This window comes from Rhizoctonia solani, chromosome 10 (assembly GCF_016906535.1).
Source record: "Rhizoctonia solani chromosome 10, complete sequence".
Lineage (NCBI taxonomy): Eukaryota > Fungi > Basidiomycota > Agaricomycetes > Cantharellales > Ceratobasidiaceae > Rhizoctonia > Rhizoctonia solani.
In genome coordinates, this window is record NC_057379.1 from 1,431,143 (window position 1) to 1,450,925 (window position 19,783).

At 50.0% G+C, this 19,783-nt stretch overlaps 5 protein-coding genes across 5 annotated transcripts; 4 read left to right on the top strand and 1 right to left on the bottom strand.

The window, feature by feature from the left end:
* Nucleotides 1-970: 970 nt before the first annotated feature.
* Nucleotides 971-2,877, bottom strand: RhiXN_08621 (UDP-glucoronosyl and UDP-glucosyl transferase; the record flags this gene model as incomplete). The annotated part of the gene is made up of 8 exons (XM_043328437.1): nucleotides 971-1,279; nucleotides 1,330-1,419; nucleotides 1,472-1,855; nucleotides 1,919-2,089; nucleotides 2,144-2,246; nucleotides 2,297-2,648; nucleotides 2,701-2,766; nucleotides 2,826-2,877. 8 exons carry the CDS (start codon nucleotides 2,875-2,877, stop codon nucleotides 971-973), a joined length of 1,527 nt encoding a protein of 508 aa, XP_043183822.1.
* A 2,526-nt stretch (nucleotides 2,878-5,403) lies between these two features.
* On the top strand, nucleotides 5,404-8,706 carry RhiXN_08622 (Transposon Ty3-G Gag-Pol polyprotein; the record flags this gene model as incomplete). The annotated part of the gene is made up of 1 exon (XM_043328438.1): nucleotides 5,404-8,706. One exon carries the CDS (start codon nucleotides 5,404-5,406, stop codon nucleotides 8,704-8,706), a length of 3,303 nt encoding a protein of 1,100 aa, XP_043183823.1.
* Nucleotides 8,707-8,865: 159 nt separating this feature from the next.
* RhiXN_08623 (Retrovirus-related Pol polyprotein from transposon) lies at nucleotides 8,866-12,359 on the top strand (the record flags this gene model as incomplete). Its single annotated transcript, XM_043328439.1, has 3 exons — nucleotides 8,866-8,994; nucleotides 9,034-10,649; nucleotides 11,681-12,359. The coding sequence occupies 3 exons, from the start codon at nucleotides 8,866-8,868 to the stop codon at nucleotides 12,357-12,359; spliced, it is 2,424 nt and encodes an 807-aa protein (XP_043183824.1).
* Nucleotides 12,360-12,407: 48 nt separating this feature from the next.
* Nucleotides 12,408-16,453, top strand: RhiXN_08624 (Retrotransposable element Tf2 protein; the record flags this gene model as incomplete). The annotated part of the gene is made up of 2 exons (XM_043328440.1): nucleotides 12,408-13,024; nucleotides 13,048-16,453. The coding sequence occupies 2 exons, from the start codon at nucleotides 12,408-12,410 to the stop codon at nucleotides 16,451-16,453; spliced, it is 4,023 nt and encodes a 1,340-aa protein (XP_043183825.1).
* Nucleotides 16,454-17,080: 627 nt separating this feature from the next.
* Nucleotides 17,081-19,737, top strand: RhiXN_08625 (Transposon Ty3-I Gag-Pol polyprotein; the record flags this gene model as incomplete). Its single annotated transcript, XM_043328441.1, has 2 exons — nucleotides 17,081-19,129; nucleotides 19,186-19,737. 2 exons carry the CDS (start codon nucleotides 17,081-17,083, stop codon nucleotides 19,735-19,737), a joined length of 2,601 nt encoding a protein of 866 aa, XP_043183826.1.
* Nucleotides 19,738-19,783: the final 46 nt, after the last annotated feature.

Below are 19,783 nucleotides of genomic sequence, written 5' to 3' on the forward strand. Positions count from 1 at the left end.
TCTGTCTACCACAATCGAGTTGTTATTTGGAACACTCCTATCAGAGTACTGCTTGCTAAGACTGAAAGTGCAACACAAGCAGCCTTGTCGCCACCGTGCATCTGTTGATTTAACCTGGTCTTTGCCTCTGCTTCAGATTCTCAAGGCCTTGTACACTGATACACTCATGCCCCTTGAGATCACAAGCCCTATCAAATCTCTTGAAACTATTTAAACAGTAACCAGTAGTTACCTAACTCTGTCGTATCGCCTTGCGTCATCCCGGGTGGACCTCGCCCTATTGAGCCGTGGTAAGAACCCACCCACGCATGCTCACATATGCTCGTACCATCCCGATTTCTTACGCGTCCCCTTATATTCTTTACCGTATCTCGCCTACAAAACCTCGTGTCTCTTATCCACATGTACTCCAAGTATTCTACGCTCTGAAATTAGATAACAAACCAATATGTATAGGATGAGCTGTACAATACAGCCCTTACCGCCATCTCACTTTACTTTAACCGGTTCGACTTAAGGACTCAGGCATTCCCTCCCCAAATAGCGCATATATATACATATCCTTGAGTTATTTCTCTTTTATTTACGATGTTGATCATGGTGTATTATTATTAACTCAAAATAAAGATAGTTCCTGGATAGGGGGATCTTTAACGCAAATGTGGAAAGTCGTTGGGCAATCAAGTGAGAATAGATCTTTGGAACCAGGGACGTTCTGGTAGAACGCTTATAACCAGCTAGGGTTGTACGTTCCTCGCGCATATACTCGTGTTCATCTCGATTTTTTATCCAGGTCCTGAAAGGGGTAGGGCCTGCCAGATACAAGCCTGGTCTTCTCTCGAAAGGAAAAACAATCGCACATTTCAGCCGACTTTGGCTGATTCGTGGATCAGATCAAAGTCGCCTGGTTGATTCCTTGCGCACAATTCAAAATGATAAGTACTGTATTGTCGAATTCTCCTTGATAACGCTACAAAAGACCCATCATTTTACCAAATTTCTCCAATTCGATGTCTGCACTCCCACCAGGAGCGAGTGAGTTTGCAATAGCCTTCCCCAGTAACCTGGTGTTCGCCCGCTGATGCTCTCCTCTCGGACCTTTAGTCAGCTCAAGTATGCCCCTCATCTCTTCGCGGACGGCATCATCAGATCCCACAATCTTGACCTCGGCGCCGTTTCGATAAGCTGCAGACTTGGCGGGGCCGGTGCGAACTTGCAGCAGTTCGAATCCGCAGTTGTGCACGCTAGCAATTTGGGAAGCATTGGCAGGTTGATCGGACTACAATTATAGATCAATAAAGTCGTTCGTGTACAGAATCAGCGACTCACGACAAACGGCCAAAATATCATCGGAACACCTCGTACAAGAGCCTCGGTAGACGAACTCCATCCTCCGTGGGATATAAAGTAGTGAATCGCCTAGTTCTGCCATTAGAGTCTAGTTCAAGCCAGCTGGATCAAGTAAACCTACAGGATGTTCGAGCACTTGAGTTTGATTCGTCCATTCTGGAAAGATCGCGTTTCCGGCCCGAATATGCGCATCAATCCACGATTGGTCGACTTGCGCACCCCGAGACGAAAGCGCAAAAATGAACCTCAGCCCGGCCTTGGGTATTTCGTCCAGAGCAGCCATGAGGTGAGAGGTTGAGCTTGGAGGAGGGAAGAAAACAGTTCCGAATGCAACATAAACAACTGAATGAGATCCCTTTTCGGCGTATGTGCGGTCTAAGAACTGAGTTACAGGCGAATCAGGATCGGGCTGCTGTGGCGAAGGAAGATCGACGGCGGGCCCGATGAAAAATGGTGACAGGGGCTGGCTGAGCGCGTTCGAAAGAGCACCGGCAGATATAGGCTCCTATTGACACGAATATACCCATTATATGACATGTACATGGAAGATTCGAGGAATATAACTCACCATCTCGAGTGTAGTACAGCAAATCATCGCATCAATGTACTTGAGCATATTCTCTCGCCTTGCGGCCAAACTTGACACAAGCGGAGGAGCGAACGGAAGGTATTGAGTAACGAGTTCCCACTCATGGTGGACCGGAAGCCCTGGTATACAGACCAGTCGATCTGAGAAGCTCTATAAATCGAAGTCAAACATCATAAAACAAATAAAATATAAAGTCAGACTTACCTCAAGGTAGATTTTGCTCAGTTCGGCCGGTGGGGTGCCTTTTTGCTGGACCAGATGTTCATAGATCCTGCCTCCGTGACCATTCTCCTTGTTTCCTTGTTGGCTAGAAGCTGGATTGAGAAGATGATAAATAAATTGGGAACAGGAGCCTACCTGATCAAGGATGCCGCCGTGGTCGACCACCATGTCACAACCGGAAGGTTATGTACGTCTTTGCATGCCAAAGACACGCCTCCATTAAACAGGTCCTCGATAATCCAACTCGGCTTCGCGACAGTTCGACCTTCGATTTGGGTTGTACCGGTTTCTTGAAGCTCTTTGGCGATCCATGAGCTGAATGCTTGTTCCAAGTACTCGATGATTGCGACAGGATTGGCAGGGGATAGCGCGGGCTGAACTTCATCTCCGGAAGCATTGATGATCCCGATTCGGCTCGAGTACTTCGAAGGTTGAGCGGCGAGGTACTTCCTAGCTTTGGGTACTTCGAGGTCGTACACAAAGAAAGCTTCGAGAGGGATCAACAACTAAAACTAATAGGGACTTTCCAAGGTACTTACATATGAAAATGCTGTCAAATTTCTCAACCATCCGAAGTGAAGTCTTCAGAGATGGACGCAGGTGACCTAGACCGTCAGACACAATTCAGTAAGACGCTTTTTGTGATACACCTGGAATAGCTCACCCCATGAAGGTGCAGAAACAAATACCACATGGCTCAAGGGTGTGTCAGACATATCACAAGTTACCGCTTGGTGTCAGTCAATTGGACGATGGAACAGAACGATGGGCTTGGCCAGTTTATACTCACAAAGCTCTTTTTATAGCTGCCGGATCCTGATATCTCATCTCCATCAAAACCAGGAGTGTTACTAAGAGCTCTGGATCTGGACTGCCATATGGCTGTGGCTATTCACAGGCTCAGCAACGTCCGGGCTCCACGCAACTCTTGATCATCAACGTTCATACTATCTTAGGAATCTACTGGGTAACTGAGCTCACAGAATAAGTAAAGTATGGGTCAGCTACTTACAGCAGCCTCGTGGAGATCACCGAGCACCCCGAGCACTCAGTCACCCTAGGCATTACTGGTTTATAATCATAGTCAGCAACTAGAGTACCTGACCAATCACCCATCAAATGATACGAGGGCTCGTGAGAACTGATGATCACATGAGCCTTCCAACTGCGTCCCGCTACGGTATATAGCGTCCGCAAGGAGCAGCGTCTTCTCCAGACATCGAGTCGAGGCTTCACTACTCACCCGGATTATATTTATGTAATTATTGGGTATTAATGAATGTTGGTATCGATGAACATATGAATGAGTCGTCTGTGATATGTGATATATGCGAGTGGAGTCAAATCGGCGGTTTGGATATGGCCGGGATCCCCGAGACAGGAGTACGAGTCGCTGGGGTGGCCAAGAAATTTCACCCGCCACCAGAGAGAGATGGATTGTTGGACACAAAAAGGGGCCAAGTGTGCTACCCCAACCTTGGGAGCGATGTGGTCGCAGGCAAGGGAGCTGCACTCGATCTTTTTCGTAAGCGCCGACTAAAGCCTCAAGTATTGGTCATGCGTCTATGGGGGCTGCGAAATACCACCTCATAAATCATGCATATCTGGGAGATTTAGCGATACTCGAAAATAATCTGAAGAAGGGCCACTAGCGCAAATGTGTCTCCTTCTCCATTATACTTCTCTGCATGCGCTACGTACTTTTGAAATAACACATATATATTGCATGGCAACCACCAACAACCATATGTGTACATATAATGCTCAAACAAGTGCGTAGAACACCAAAAATGATCTGAAAGTTCTTTTCTATAATAAAATACCCCCTCGATACTATTACGAGAGCGCTCTTCGACTGAGCCGACAAAAAATCTTAAATAAGCAACTTATAATACTCTCTCATTTTGTTGCTAGTTAGCATCTTTATACCAAGCTTGTTCCCTCAATGTGTGAACGGGTCGGCAGTAGTCTTTTCCAGAGCTCGAGTGTTCGTACGCTGATGTACGCCTCTCGGCGCTTTGCTCAACTACAGTACATGCTTCATCTCTCCGTACCGCTTCGTCGGTGCCTATCACGTGGACGTCGCCACCTTTTTGATAAGCCATAGACTTGGCCGGTCGAGTACAGACTTGCAAGAACTCAAATCCACAGTCGTGTACATTAGTGATTTGCATGGTATTTATCATTTGGTCGCCCTGAGAGGTTGTTTGGACGCAGTGTGTGTACGTGTATTGAAAGAAGATAACTCACAGCAAAGGGCCAAAAAATCATCGGGGCCCTGTTCATAAGCGTCTCGGTAGACAAGTTCCATCCTCCATAAGATAAGAAATAACGGACTACCTGTGACCCAACTATCCATAAGTTATGAAACTCGAGCGACCATCAGTTCCCGTCTCAGCACTAGTACTCCCAGGACTCTCGAAAACTGCGGCTTGATTCGTCTGTTCAGGAAATATTGTGTTCCCTGCTTGAATGTGCTCATCCATCCATGAATTATCTACTACAGTACCCGCTGGCGAGATTGCAGAGATAAATCTCAAACCGGTCTTGGGAATCTTATTGACAACCACCACGAGGTAAGACGTCGAGCTTGGAGGAGGGAAAAAGATTGACCCAAAAGCAACGTAAATCATGGAACACGCTCCTGTCTTGACATGTGTGTGGGCCAGAAACTGACACTGTACAAGCTCAAAGTACTGAAAATGAGTAAGTGTGTTTACGTAGAAATTGAAGTGAAATCAAGATCAATTGTAAGGAATGCCTGATATTCGTATATTTACTCTACTATATGCGAACCCCTTACATAATCGAGTCGGCTATGCTCACCCGACTTACCACCTCGGCCCACCTGTCACTCTTCTCTATTGTTTGTATCTGATTTCTAACTATATACTCTCGTTTGGTTTATTCCGCTTACTCATGTACGAACCCCGTTGACCTTATAAGGTCCCGGGGGGGGATCTTCTGATAACTGTCTTTACTTTCAACCACAACAATCGAGTGTTTTACGGATTGTCATTACCTCGGCGACACGGTCGCCATCGACGTTCGTATTTACAGTAGTGGACGATAAGTGAAACCTTACATTTTTTGACATACTAATTGCAACACTCGTATCGAGTTTATACTCGACGAACTTCGAACGACAGAGTAACGGGTTGGCCTCCGTTACACTGTCCCATTTTACTTTATTTTAATTTCTTCAATTGCTGATCGATCACAGAGAATAGTACGTACTGAACATGAGCAGGAGGTTGCGCAGCGGACGCAACTACGACGCATCCAAGGTTCCTACCGCCCCCAAGAGGCGGGCCGATAAGCGCATGGCTCCGAAAACAGCCAACCGCGTGGAACCCGAGACGTCGAACAAGACCACTGATGAGCAAGCGATTGTACCAGCGAGAAGAGTACAGCTCACCTTTGGCACCATGCCCCAAGGCGCAAGAGAGCCTGGCGAGCGCATGGTAGTGCTGGGTGTCGGGAAGCGCCAGGGAATAGCCTTCGCCGACACCGAGGGAGTCAAGTTATCTCCCTCGGCCTATGTGGCCCTCACGCAACGAGCCCCACCTATCCGGAAGGTGTTGAGCTGGCCGTTGCCGATTAAAGAGACCCGCCGAGAAGCGGATGCCCCCATGAACAGGGAAGCGACCTCAGAACAGAGCGTCGAACTCGTCGAGCGAGCGTCGGTCGAGCAGACAAGCGCTCCCGCATATGCTGACGACCAGCGAGCAACTTCGGAAGTCCCTACGACCCCCAACATAGGCGCGGAAAGTAGGAGGGAATCGGACGACGAGATATTCGTAACGGCTAGGACGAGCCGTGTACTAAATGAGAGCATCGTCCTGGATGATGACGGCAAGCCCGTGTTAGCGCAATATATAGTTATTGATGAGAAGGAAAGCGAGACACCTTCCAAGAATAGTAAGCGCAAGCGTACCCGCCGTAAGTCCAAGGGTAAAGGCAAGGAAAAAGAGCTGGACATCAGTGTCAGCACCGAATCCAAGTCTACGGCTAATCATGAGGGCCTCACCTGGGACGAAGAGGTACGCCGAGCCAATGGCGACGACGGGGGCCCAGGCGATGTTGAGGAACTACCAGACGTTAGCGACTGGGTTAATCCTAACTGGTCACGATCGGATTACATACCCACGAGTGAAGGAGATTGTACCGAAGCTGAAAGCGGAAACGGAAGCGTCGAAGTAAACGCGCTGATATACGAGCTGGCGGATGAGTACGCATTTGATGATGAGGAGTATGCATCAGTACTCCGGAACCTGAGGAGCTCCGAAAGGTCAGAAAGCACTCACAGTCAGACGAGGGGGGCTGGACCATCGAGACAACCGCGCGTTACAATCGAGGAAGTCAATAGCGGGTCAGAGGACACGACAACAAGTCGCACCAGGTCACACAAGAGTAAGGGAAAGGCAAAGGCTAAGGCTAAAGGCAAGAAGAGGAAACGTCCTAGCCTGGGAGCCGCATTGGATGACCTAGAAGGGACGCGAGAGCGTCACGTACAACGAACAGACCCCCAAAGCACGCCAAACGCATACAGGGGCGGGGGATACCTGGAGGGTATCATAGAATCAACCCCGGCTAGGAAGTCTAGTAAGACGACCCAAACGGATATGGGGAAGGCCAGTGAACCCAGACGCAAGGAACAACGACGGGAGCGGTCGACTGAGAGAAGGCCCCCGTCACCATCTGAATCATCCAAGTTGTCAGAGACGGATAGCGATGAAACTGAATCCACGCATACAAGCAGGTATGGAGGTGGGGGACCTCCAGATCCATCAGATAGTGGATCCGAAACAGCCGACTTGTCCAACTCAAGCTGGACCAAATTGTTGGCACGATTGCGCGATGATAACCGTTGGAGGAATAGACGGCTGGAGGAATTAGTCGCGAAGCTCAAGAAGCAAAACAAGAAACTTGAGCAAAAGGTGGTCACGCAAGCGCAATCAGGATACAAGGCACAGTCACCCAAGACGTATAAGGGCGAAGCGGACATTGACAAGCTGGATATGTTCATATTCAGTTACAACCTATACGTCAGTGATACTAGATTGAGCGACAGCAAGGCAGTGCTCACTGTCAGCCGATTCCTGGACGACAAGGCCGCGTCTTGGTACATGTTGAACGTTGCACCGGACCCCGGAAGCTACTCAATGGAATCAATATATGTCGGACTATATGACTACTGCTTCCCACCAGATTTCAAGGACGACATGAGGAAGTTGTATAATGAAAAGAAGCAGGGAGATTCGGGCGTGCAAGATTATTTTGCCGAATTGGCTTGCTTACAAAGATGCTTACGGGAAGTCACAGACCACCAACATGTGCTGAGAGTTTGGGACGGTGCAGCCCAATATATTAAAGTGGGATGGGCACTCAAAGGCATGAGACCGGAAGCGACTACATGCGAAACATTGCGAGAAACAGCGCTGGACATAGAGCGCGCGCACAAGTACAAACAGTCAATTGAGAAATTGGGAAATGACAAATCGGGATCAAGAAGGAACCAATTGCGTAGTCCTTCGCAAAAGCATGACCGTGCTTCTAATTACAAGAACCCGGGGGACAATCAAAGCGGCGGAAACCGCGGCAATAACAAAGGGACTGGATACAACAGTAACAGTAATGGTAACTGGCAGAACAAACGCCCAAACGAATACATGCGCGGCGGACAGGCAAAAGGCCACAACGGACAGGAGAACCAGCAAAGAAAGCTTACCAACAAGAAGAAAGCCGAATTGAGGGCGGCTGGGCTCTGTTTTGAATGCAAACAATTGGGTCACCTGTCCAAGGATTGCCCAAAGTTCCACAAGGCCAAACCGTCGCATGTCAACGCAAACGCGGTTAAAGTACGCCCCAAGAGCAAGGTCAGGGTGTCGTCGGTCATGCTCAAAGAGCTAGACAAACTCACCAGGCTGAAGGAAAAAATTGAGATCAACGCAGTAGGCGTTGGGCGGAAGAACAAAGAGCCGGGACCGAAACATGTCAAGCGAAACGCTATCAAGGTTAAGGACCACACGAGGAAGGTCCCGAACACGCTGATAGTTGAAGCCAAGCTCGAAGGCAAGTCTGTTTGCGTACTGTTAGATTCGGGATGTCAGACTGACATGGTATCCACAACCATTGTTGACCAACTCAGATTACCAAAAGTGAAACTCACGAAACCGCTGCAAGTACAGTTGGCAATGGCAGGGTCGCAAGGGACGCTACATTATGGTGTGAAAGCTAGAATAGAATACCAAGGAATTGATGAGTATCAAGATTTTGATGTGGGGAATTTAGACAACTACGACTTGATATTGGGAACACCATTCCTATTCCAACATAGCGTACAACTAAGTTTCAACCCATACGGGGTATACATTGGCTCTACAAAATCCCTACCACTTGATGGGGAGCAGGTTATACAGATTAACTCGTTGTCCGCAGACATTGTGGGACTGCGAATGGCGGAACTACGTGACATGCTCAGAAGTGAGGCGATGAGCGTGTGCAAACCTCAGGACAGAAACACGCCCCTGCCGCCGTTCTGAGCGATAAACCACCAAATACCTCTGGTGGATGAGCAGAGAACGTACCGCTTTAGACCCTCGAGATGTCCCAAAGCGCTTAAAGGACAATTTGAGTCAAAGGCGAGGGAATACTTGGGATCGGGACGCTGGAAGCATAGTACTGGCTCAAACGCAATACCGATGTTATTCATACCCAAGAAGAAAGACGGAAGTATCGAGCTACGCACCGTGTTAGACAAGCGCAAACAAAACGCGAATACGGTGAAAATGGCATCACCATTGCCGTTACCCAAAGATATCCTCGCCAAAGTCAGTAGGCATAAGTATTGAACGCTACTGGACGGGAAGGACGCTTACGAGCAAATTCGGGTGGTACCCAAAGACGTGCATAAGACGTTGTTCCACACGCCTATGGGGACTATGGTTAGTCACGTAATGCAGCAGGGGGACTGTAACGCGGGCGCAACATACCAAGCGCTGATGAACCACATTTTCGCGCCGTATATAGGAGTATTTATGTTCGTGTACCTAGACGACATAGTGATATTCTCAGATACGATAGAAGAACACGTTAAACATATTTGTACCATATTGGGGGTGCTCAAGCGCAAGAGACTCTTCCTGAGTCCGAGTAAGATGCAGTTCTTTGCGGAAGAATTGCGTATACTGGGGCATATAGTCGACGAGAAGGGGATCAGAATGGACCCGCATAAAGTTGACTCGGTGTCCAAGTGGAAGACGCCTGAATCAAAAGAACAATTAGCTAGCTTTCTAGGTGCGGTTGGATACCTAGCACCGAACTGTCCAGGTATTTGCATACCGATGGCGCCGTTGGCTAAGAGAGCGAGTGGCAACACACCATTCAGATGGGGAGGCACCAAGGAACGTGCCTTCCGTGACACGATTAAACTGGTGGAAGAATTCCGTGATAGACATCGCGTGGCGCTCAAATACGGCAAGAACGAGTCACCCATATACCTAATTACAGACGCTAGCTTGACAGGGGCGAGTGGACTAGTAAGCCAAGGCAAAGAGTGGCAAACGGCGCAAGTAGCCGCGTTCTGGTCCGCCAAGTTCACCACGGCTCAACAGAACTACTCAGTCACGGACCGGGAAGCGTTAGCTGTGGTGTGTTCATTGGATAAATTCGGACCGTTACTACATGGGGTAGAGTTTACAATACTCAGCGATCACAAGGCACTGGAGTACCTACAGACTCAGAAGGATCTTAACCCGCAACAAATACGAATGTCAGAGAAACTGAGTCAGTTCAATTGCACAATTAAATACATTGAGGGATCAAAAAACGTCCTTGCGGACGCCCTATCGCAAATGTATAGTGAGGATAGGAAAGGCACAGAGCGTGCGGAGAGCAAGTTTGTACCAGACTACGAGGAGGGAGACAACATACGGGACGCACGCGCGCGTAACCAATCAGTGACCCGACCAGTAGTAACTGGAATGGCGGCCAAGGTGGCAAGTGAGAGCCAGACCACGTCGGCAGGCGTCCAACAGAACCCGGAGCGCAAAAGAGTGGCCCCGGTTCGCTACGACCCGGAAATACCGGGAAGAGCGGGGCAAAGGATCAGGGCACCACGTAACCAAGGAAATGAGCGCGTGAAAGAAAATTGGAACCCCAACATACGTGATGAATTTGTTGGGGAACAAATTGCGGAAGAGGACTCAAGAGAAACTGAGCCCAACAAAAGAGAAGAGACCTCACCAACAAGCGCTGAGCTGGAGGGCGGGAGTCGGGCGGACAACGAACAAGACAAGTGGGACCCGTTAGACCGCTCAGATCACCGACAGATCATGACGCTGGTGAAAGAGTTAGACGTGAATGAGGCGATAGCGAACGGCTACCAGAGTGACAAGGATTACGCAAGAATAGTGAATGAACCATCGCGTTTCGCTCAATTCAAGCTACGCGACAATTTACTATATTTCACAGAACACGGTAGGACGTACCTATGCGTCCCAGACACCACGGTCGGGGAATGGCACATAAGGACATTACTGATATCACACGCGCACTTGATAGTGTCACACCTAGGATACAAGAAGTGTCATAACCTCCTAACATATACCATTGGACTCGCACGATTTTTCTGATATTTGTAGTATTTTTTACGGACTGGATATCTTTTGTTTTTCGATCACGTGATCTCGGCGCTTATTATGCCGAGATGCCGCGCCGAGATGCCGTGCCAAGGGCGCTCAGGAGAAATCCACGCTTCTGCGCAGCCCGCAGCACGCTTCTCATTTGTCTTAGATACTTCTTTCTCTCACAAGCACAGACCATGTAGATAGTGTGCTTTGTCTATATATACAGCAGGGAAATTGCTTGGAGACACCAAGTCAATTTTACCTCGTCTCTTACACATTAGAGAAGGTAGTCAGCCAGCTAAGTAGCCGGCCCCCAAGTAGTACCAGTAGCACTCACCCCCTTATTTTGACCTATCACACCTCCAGGCCTCAGGCCCCTCCGCATCATCAGTAGATAGTTAGTTGTCGCCTTAAGCGACTTAGTAGTTAGTAGATAGCCTTAGTCAGTTAGATTACATAAGCTAGTGTAGTAGTACGGCCACAAGCGCCCGCCTCCACCAGCGCGTACCCACCTTACAGTGGTGTACGACATTGTAAAATCGACTTGTAGTAGGCTTGATCGACAAGGAGAGGACCCCCTGTACTAGCACGAGGGAAATAACCAGATTGGACTCGCCTTTCGTCTTCAATAATCAAACAGACGTCGGTCCCTGGTAGTACCAAATTGCTATAAGGCAGACGGGCTCTAATCCCCCGCATACCCCAAGTTTTGCCGGAACTCAGTAGTCAGCAACCCTAGACCGCTGAAATACCCGCTTGCTGAAAACCCGCCCATATCACGACCGCCAGGTCTGTTGATTTGTCGTAGGGACAGTCCAACGCTAGGTACTAGACGCAAGGGTTTAGCGCCAGTATACTACAGAAAAACTGCTCATAAGTCCTGATAAAGGCACTACTCCCCCCACGCCGTTTTCACCATTCCCTCTACCCGCTCTGGAGTCCCACACCCATACTCCCGTCCCTCTAGCCGATCCTCCCGTCGTTCCATTCCATCCCATTCCCAACCACCCTCTTGCAGCGCATCTCCCACTCCGCGAGACTTGCCAAGGATGGAACCGGAACCGTCCCTTACCGCTCTCCTCGAGGCTGTCACAGCCCTCACAGCCACTGTCGGGTCCCTGCAGGCCCAAATCCAATCTCAAGGCCAGCAGCTCATTGAGCTTAAAGCCATATGCAAGGAGACCGCCGACTTACTTGGCGACAAGGATCAAGGAGGACCCCAAGTCCAAGCCCAGCCTGGCCCATCGACTGGGCCTGTCACTCCCCCTACACATACAGGGGGAGAAGCGCACACTCCAGGAACGGTTAGGCCTGGACTCAAGGCCCCCTTCCGCCCATCAAGAGGAACGGGCTTTGACTCAGAAGAAGAGGAAGAACCCAGGCGGGCCCCTAAGAGAGAGCCTGGCGACACGCCTAAGCGGAGCCTCAGCTCCCTTACCCCCTTCGACTCAGGGTCTAGCGTGAAGCAACCCAAGATGGAGCTCCCCGATCCATACAAAGGGGACTCCAGGGGAAGAAAGGCAACCCAGTGGCTGGATTGCATGCTGCTGTGGGTCGCACTTCATTGAGATCAATTCGATGAAGAAGAACAAATGGTCGTGTGGATCCTTTATCACATGACTGATAAGGCCGCCGACTGGGCTCTCCCTATCATAGGGACCATCATCAAGGGCGAGGGAAACCCCCCTACCACTATCCTGGCCTTAACGGCCAAATTCAAAGAGGCATTCGCCAATCCCAACGCCAAACGGGCAGCCGCCAGGAAGATTGCCGCGCTTACTCAGACAACCACTACGTCTGAGTACGTTACCGAGTTCCGCAATCTTATGGCAGAACTTGATTGGAACACCGAGGCGTACATTGCCCAGTTTGTGCGCGGTCTTCACTGGAAGGTGAAGGAACTCCTGTCCACCAAGGACAATATCCCGGACGATGACCTTGAGGCTATATTTGCTGCCTCCATCAAAATAGACAACATTTGTTGGGAAAACGAGGAGAACCGACCCAAGAAGGCCCCTGCCAAGTCCCCGGTCACCGCGACCACTTCCACCACTACCACCACCCAACGGGTCCGCCTATCAGAGGATCCCAATTACGTTACCCTGGAGGAAAGGGATCGCCGCCGAGCATCAGGGCTGTGCGTCAAATGCGGTCAAAAGGGACACGGCATCAAACAATGCCCCAATGGCTGGAAAGCTACCATCAAAGAGGTAGCCAAGGTAGCTGATGACGAGTTGGGAAAAGACTGAAACCAAGGATTACCGTCAAACCCTTGGTTACAAAAAATGCGCCTATAGAATCTATTGTTTCCGAATTTGTATCTATTGCTCTTGATTCAAATAAACGCCCCCTTTTATACATTGATTTAATAGCGCAAAACTTCCCGACGGCCCCCATCAAAACTCTAATAGATTCTGGAGCAACATCCAATTTCATTTCCCCCTCCATCGTTGAAAAGTACAAAATCCCAAAAACCCAACTCGAAAATCCACAAGTTGTGAGAATGTTAGATGGTACAATTTCACAGACTGGTCGCATATGGCACCAGGTTCATCTCGCGGTCTCGGCCAATGGCCATACACATTCCATTCCCTTCCTTGTTTGCCCAATTGGCAACACTCCGGCTATCTTAGGCATGACTTGGCTCACATCAGAATCCCCTCTTATAGATTGGCAACAGGGATCAGTCACATTCCCTGAACAGGTTCAAATTGCCTCAGAAGAAGAAGCGGACTCAGATCCTTTAGCAGACCTTCCCCCGCAGTACCACGAGTTTGCTAAAGTCTTTGGCGAAGAAGAATTCAATGTCCTCCCCCCACATAGGGAGTATGACATCTCTATAGACCTTGTCCCAGACGCCAAATTGACCCCTGGCCCCATATACGGCATGACGGATGCGGAATCTAAGGCGTTGAAACAACACATTGACAAGGAACTAGCAACGGGCAAGATTTGCCCCAGTACCTTGTCCGCCGGCGCTCCAGTCATGTTTGTAAAGAAGGCAGATGGCTCACTAAGACTGGTAGTGGACTATAGGAAGCTAAATGACGTCACGCACAAGAACGTCTACCCACTCCCTAGGCAAGACGACTTGATGGCCAAACTTAGGCACGCAAAGATGTTCACAAAGCTAGATCTACGCTGGGGTTACAACAACGTCAGGATCAAAGAAGGGGATGAATGGAAAACGGCATTCAGAACTAAATATGGGCTGTTTGAATATCTGGTAATGCCTTTTGGCCTCACCAACGCCCCAGCCGCCTTCCAACATTTCATGAACGACCTGTTCAGAGACCTCATTGACGTCACAGTGGTGATCTATTTGGACGACATACTAATCTTCTCGGAGAAACCGGAGGACCACCCTAACCACGTAAGGGAAGTCCTCTCCCGATTGATGAAGAATCAGCTGTTCTGCAAGCTCTCCAAGTGCCACTTCCACGTCACTACGGTTGATTATCTTGGCATTGTCATATCCCCCACCGGCTTTTCCATGGACCAAAAGAAGGTCGAGGCGGTGACATCATGGCCTCAACCCAAGACAGTAAAACAGGTCCAGGCCTTTTTAGGGTTTGTCAACTACCTCAGACGTTTCATTCCCAACTTCAGCACGGTTGCGCGGCCCCTACACAACCTCACCAAAAAGGAAACCCCCTGGTCATGGGGTAAAACAGAGGAAGACGCATTCCAGGAGTTGAAGGCCCTTGTCACCAAATCCCCGGTTCTTATCCACTCCAATCCAGAACTACCCTACTACCTAGAAACAGACGCATCAGGGGTAGCCATGGGAGCTATATTGAGCCAAAGGGGAGAAGATAACCGGCTCCACCCGATTGCGTATATGTCAAAATCCTTCTCTGGTGCTGAAGCCAACTATGACACCCACGACAAGGAACTACTGGCAATCATTAAAGCCCTGGAGGAATGGAGGATCTTCTTGGAAGCCACGGACAAACCAGTACAGGTGTTCACAGACCATCGCAACCTTGAATATTGGATGCAGGCAAGAACCTTCAACCGACGACATGCTAGATGGCGCGTATTCCTGAGTGATTTCAATTTTGAGATACATTATCGCCCAGGGAAACAATCGGGAAAGCCTGACGCCTTATCCAGGAGATCAGATTACACGGACGCACCCCAGGAGCCAGAGGTTATGCTACCAGCCAAGGTATTTGCCAACACATCAGAAGAGGAACTTGAAATTGTCACCAAAGTCCGGAACAAACTAAGGGAGGACCCATCCCTAGAACCCATCATCCAGTTTCTGACAGAAGACGCTGATAACGCACCCCCCTCTATCCAAAAGGCCTACCGAGACTATGACTGGGAGGAAGACCTTCTATGGTACCGAGGGAAACTAGTAGTCCCAGACTCAGAGCCCCTGAAAGAACGACTGCTTAAGGAATTCCACGATTCCCCGCTGGCAGGCCACCCAGGACAACAAAGGACACTGGAATTAATCAGCAGGTCTTACTGGTGGCCCGGTATGAAGTCTTCAGCTAAGGAATGGGTCGAATGCTGCCCAGTATGCCAAACCAATCAACGTGCTCACGCACCAACCATTGCCCTCAAACCTTTAGAAGTACCCCCATTCCCTTTTCATACCATCTCTTACGATTTCATTACGGGCTTCCCTAAGTCAAACGGGCACGATGCAATACTAGTAGTCATTGACTCCTTCTCGAAGTTTGGACACTTCATCCCAACCACAAAGAAGGTCACAGCCAAGGGCCTTGCCAACTTGTTCATTAGTCATGTCTGGAAACTACACGGATTACCGGTCAAAACCATCTCGGACCGGGGAACAACGTTCACAGGGAAATTCCTAAGGGCTCTGTACCAGCGTCTTGGAGTCAAACCAGCCTTCTCCTCAGCCTACCACCCAGAATTGGACGGCCAAACAGAAAGGGTGAATCAGTTCATAGAATTCTACCTCAGATCATATGTTGCTGCCGACCACTTGGACTGGGCTACCTGGTTACCGCTAGCGGAATACGCCTACAATAACGCAAAGCACTCCGCCACCGGGAGAACCCCTTTTGAATTGGTTTATGGTAGAAATCCCGTCATGAATCCATCTAACGTTCCTGCCAACGTCCCAGAAGCTGATCAAGTGGCTAATACACTAGCCCGAGAATGGCAAGAGGCGGAATCAGCACTCAGAATGACCAAGGAGCGCATGACAGGCACAAGAGGAGTGGTACCAAGATATTCTGTGGGCGAAAAAGTCTGGCTGGACGGAAAAAACGTGGAACTTAGGACAAACTCCAACAAGCTGGATCCAAAACGGCTAGGACCGTTCGAAGTCACCGAAAAAGTCTCCAGTCATGCTTACCGCCTCAAGCTACCGGAAACTCTGAAAATTCATGACGTGTTCTACGTAGGATTGCTATCTAAAGTACACGAATCCCCAAGCCAACCATTCCTGGAACGACCTCCCCCTGAAACAATAGAGGGAGAAGAGGAATACGAGGTAGAACAGATCATTGACTCAAAGAGGCAACAGGGAAAATGGTTTTACTTAATCAAATGGAAAGGATATGGACCTGAGGAAAACTCATGGGAACCAGAGGAGCTACTTGAGCATAGTCAAGAGGAGATCGAACGCTTCAACAAGTCACGACTGAAAAAGGCTCGTGACTCCGCCAAGAGCCTTTAAGGGGGGGCAATGTCATAACCTCCTAACATATACCATTGGACTCGCACGATTTTTCTGATATTTGTAGTATTTTTTACGGACTGGATATCTTTTGTTTTTCAATCACGTGATCTTGGCGCTTATTATGCCGAGATGCCGCGCCGAGATGCCGTGCCAAGGGCGCTCAGGAGAAATCCACGCTTCTGCGCAGCCCGCAGCACGCTTCTCATTTGTCTTAGATACTTCTTTCTCTCACAAGCACAGACCATGTAGATAGTGTGCTTTGTCTATATATACAGCAGGGAAATTGCTTGGAGACACCAAGTTGATTTTACCTCGTCTCTTACACATTAGAGAAGGTAGTCAGCCAGCTAAGTAGCCGGCCCCCAAGTAGTACCAGTAGCACTCACCCCCTTATTTTGACCTATCACACCTCCAGGCCTCAGGCCCCTCCGCATCATCAGTAGATAGTTAGTTGTCGCCTTAAGCGACTTAGTAGTTAGTAGATAGCCTTAGTCAGTTAGATTACATAAGCTAGTGTAGTAGTACGGCCACAAGCGCCCGCCTCCACCAGCGCGTACCCACCTTACAGTGGTGTACGACAAGAAGACATACGCATATATGAGGGAAAGTCTATATTGGAAAAATATGGCTAAAGACGTGGAGAAATTCTGTGCAGCATGCGTGTCTTGCGCATCATCCAAGAAGTCGACTCAGAAACCGTACGGGCTGCTGAAACCATTACCGGTACCCAAATACCCGTGGGCACAGATTGGCGTCGATTTCCTGGGACCATTAACGGAATCCGCGACCCTACTGGGTAAATTTGACATGGTATGCGTGGTAATCGACCACTTTACGTGCATGGCGCACTTGATACCAACAAGGTCGGACTACACGGCCCGCGACATGGCCGAGGTATTTCACGCGAACGTCTTTAGGCTGCACGGGGTACCCGAGATCATCATTAGCGATAGAGACAAGTTATTTACATCGATCTTCTGGAAGACGCTCTATGAACTATTAGGTACCGAACTGAGACTGTCGTCGGCGTTCCACCCACAGACGGACGGGCAGACCGAAAGACTCATACGCACGATACTGGCACTGATACGCGTGTGCATAAACCCAGCGTTGAGAGACTGGGCAACCAAATTACCTAGTATCGAGTTCGCAGTAAACTCGGCTAGATCGGAGACCACCGGGTTCAGTCCATTTGCACTGAATTACGGACGAACCCCACGTCCGATATTAGTGCGAACCAATACTGACATGTACGGGGTACGCGACGCGGCCCGCAACATCAAATACGCACTAATGATAGCACACGATGCCATCATTGGTTCGCGAATAAGTCAGATGGTCGAAGCTAACAGGCATAGAAGACCTTCACCGTTTAAGACCGACGACTTAGTATATGTTAGTACCAAGAACATGAGAGTGCCGCTGGGGAAACCACACAAGTTATTGGCGCAATGGATCGGGCCAGTAAGAATAGACGGTGTGGTCAAGGAAGGGGCCACTTACCACGTAGAGTTGCCCGACGACTTGAAGCGAAGAGGAATAAAGCCAATATTCCACGCGTCGCTACTGAAACCACATGTACCATATGAGGATCGTCGCTTCCCGGGAAGGAACTACAAGCAGATAGCCTCCTTAGAAGCCGATGATGATGAATGGGCGGTTGAGCGGATAGGCGGACATCGCGGCAAGGGGAATAACGCGATGTTTGAGATAGTATGGCAATCGGGAGACCGTACCTGGGAATCATACCGCGTGGTACGGCACCTTGAGGCCCTAAGACAATATTTCGAAGCCTTAGGGATCAGCCGCACTAAAGAGCTACCGTGGAAAGAAGACGGGGAAGTACCGTACGATGAACTTAGTGATAGTGGGTCTGAAACCCTCGAATGCGCAAGCGTAAGGGTACTTAAGGAAGCGATATGGGAACCTCAACCGGTCATCAGCACCATATCTCACTGCCTAAGACTAGATCCTTTATTATCACACTTGACTCTATCTACAAAATGTACCACGGCCGGCGAAGACGCCGCAGTCGCGACCGAGAACGACGGCGGGATGCACCACCAGCGTACGACCCAGGACCCGACGAACGAGTCGATGCAGGCTTACTACGGCTGCTCAACACGGTGGCCCAGACCAGCCTCGAAACCGTTAGGGCAAGAAACGCCCCACTCCCACAAAGGGGAAGGCGAGGACGGTTCGGGAGGCCGAACATGGCCAGGTCCCCGCATGTCGGGAGAGGTCAGATGGACCTGTACGAAGGTATTATTGGCGTCAGTACCAATGGGCCATTGCGTGCACGACCGAGAGAGCGGACTTACCAAGGGTCATCTACAGGAAGACGCCTTAAACGGCGACGCACTCGACTTAATGCTAGGAATCGCGGCCGATCACCTACCAGAAGCACGTCGGCCTCCCGGTCTAGCGAGGGATCCACCGTACGAGGAAGAAGTACCTCGACCGAGCACGGACGAAGAACGCGAACGGGAAGAAAACGAGCGCGTACCCGATCCAGTCCCTACGACCCTACCGGATCCGGTCGAGAGGGGACCGGCGAATCATCCGAGGAGACCAGCGACGGAACCGACCCAGGCGGGGACGATTGGACGGCAAGTCAACGAACTGGCAAGGAAGGTATCGCTGGCGATTCTCTCGGTCGAGAACGTCATATCAGTAACCACGACTCTAAGCGAACGCGTGAAGAGGACTCACCAGCGGGTCATAGACAGGGAGTGGGACATCATGGAAGACATGTCCCGTATCGCGCTTCGAGCACTAAGGATAGAAGACGAACCCAGGATCGGGGACGCAAACTACCCCCAGGAGCTGATCAGGAGGGCGTATCCCATGCCCCAGATGCCAGAGTCGACGGAGAGGGCGATCGACGACCTCATACTGGGGATCGAGGAGCACTGGGCGACGGTCAGGGGGAACAAGGCGACTTTGAGACACTACGTACTGTCGAGGCTCCCGAATCCAGCATCGGAGAGGACGAGGACGAGCCCTCACCTGGTAGCGACGCAGGAGCCGAGCCGGCCATCGTCGGCGACCGAGACGACCTAGATGTCCGCGATGCCACTGACCACGTTGCCAAGTGGACCAACCTCGGGCCAGACATCGAGATGCGGGACGCCGACAAGGGACTCAAGACCATCGAGCCTGAACAACCTTGCATCTCCCCAAGGAAGCTCGAACTCAAGCGATCTTCTACGCGTCGAGGATCTGATCGAAACGACGGAAAAGGAGGAGAGCGAACCGACGGAGGAAAGGGAAGGAAGTGAATAAGGTGGCTATATGCCACCTGGAGGGCGAGTGTAAGGAATGCCT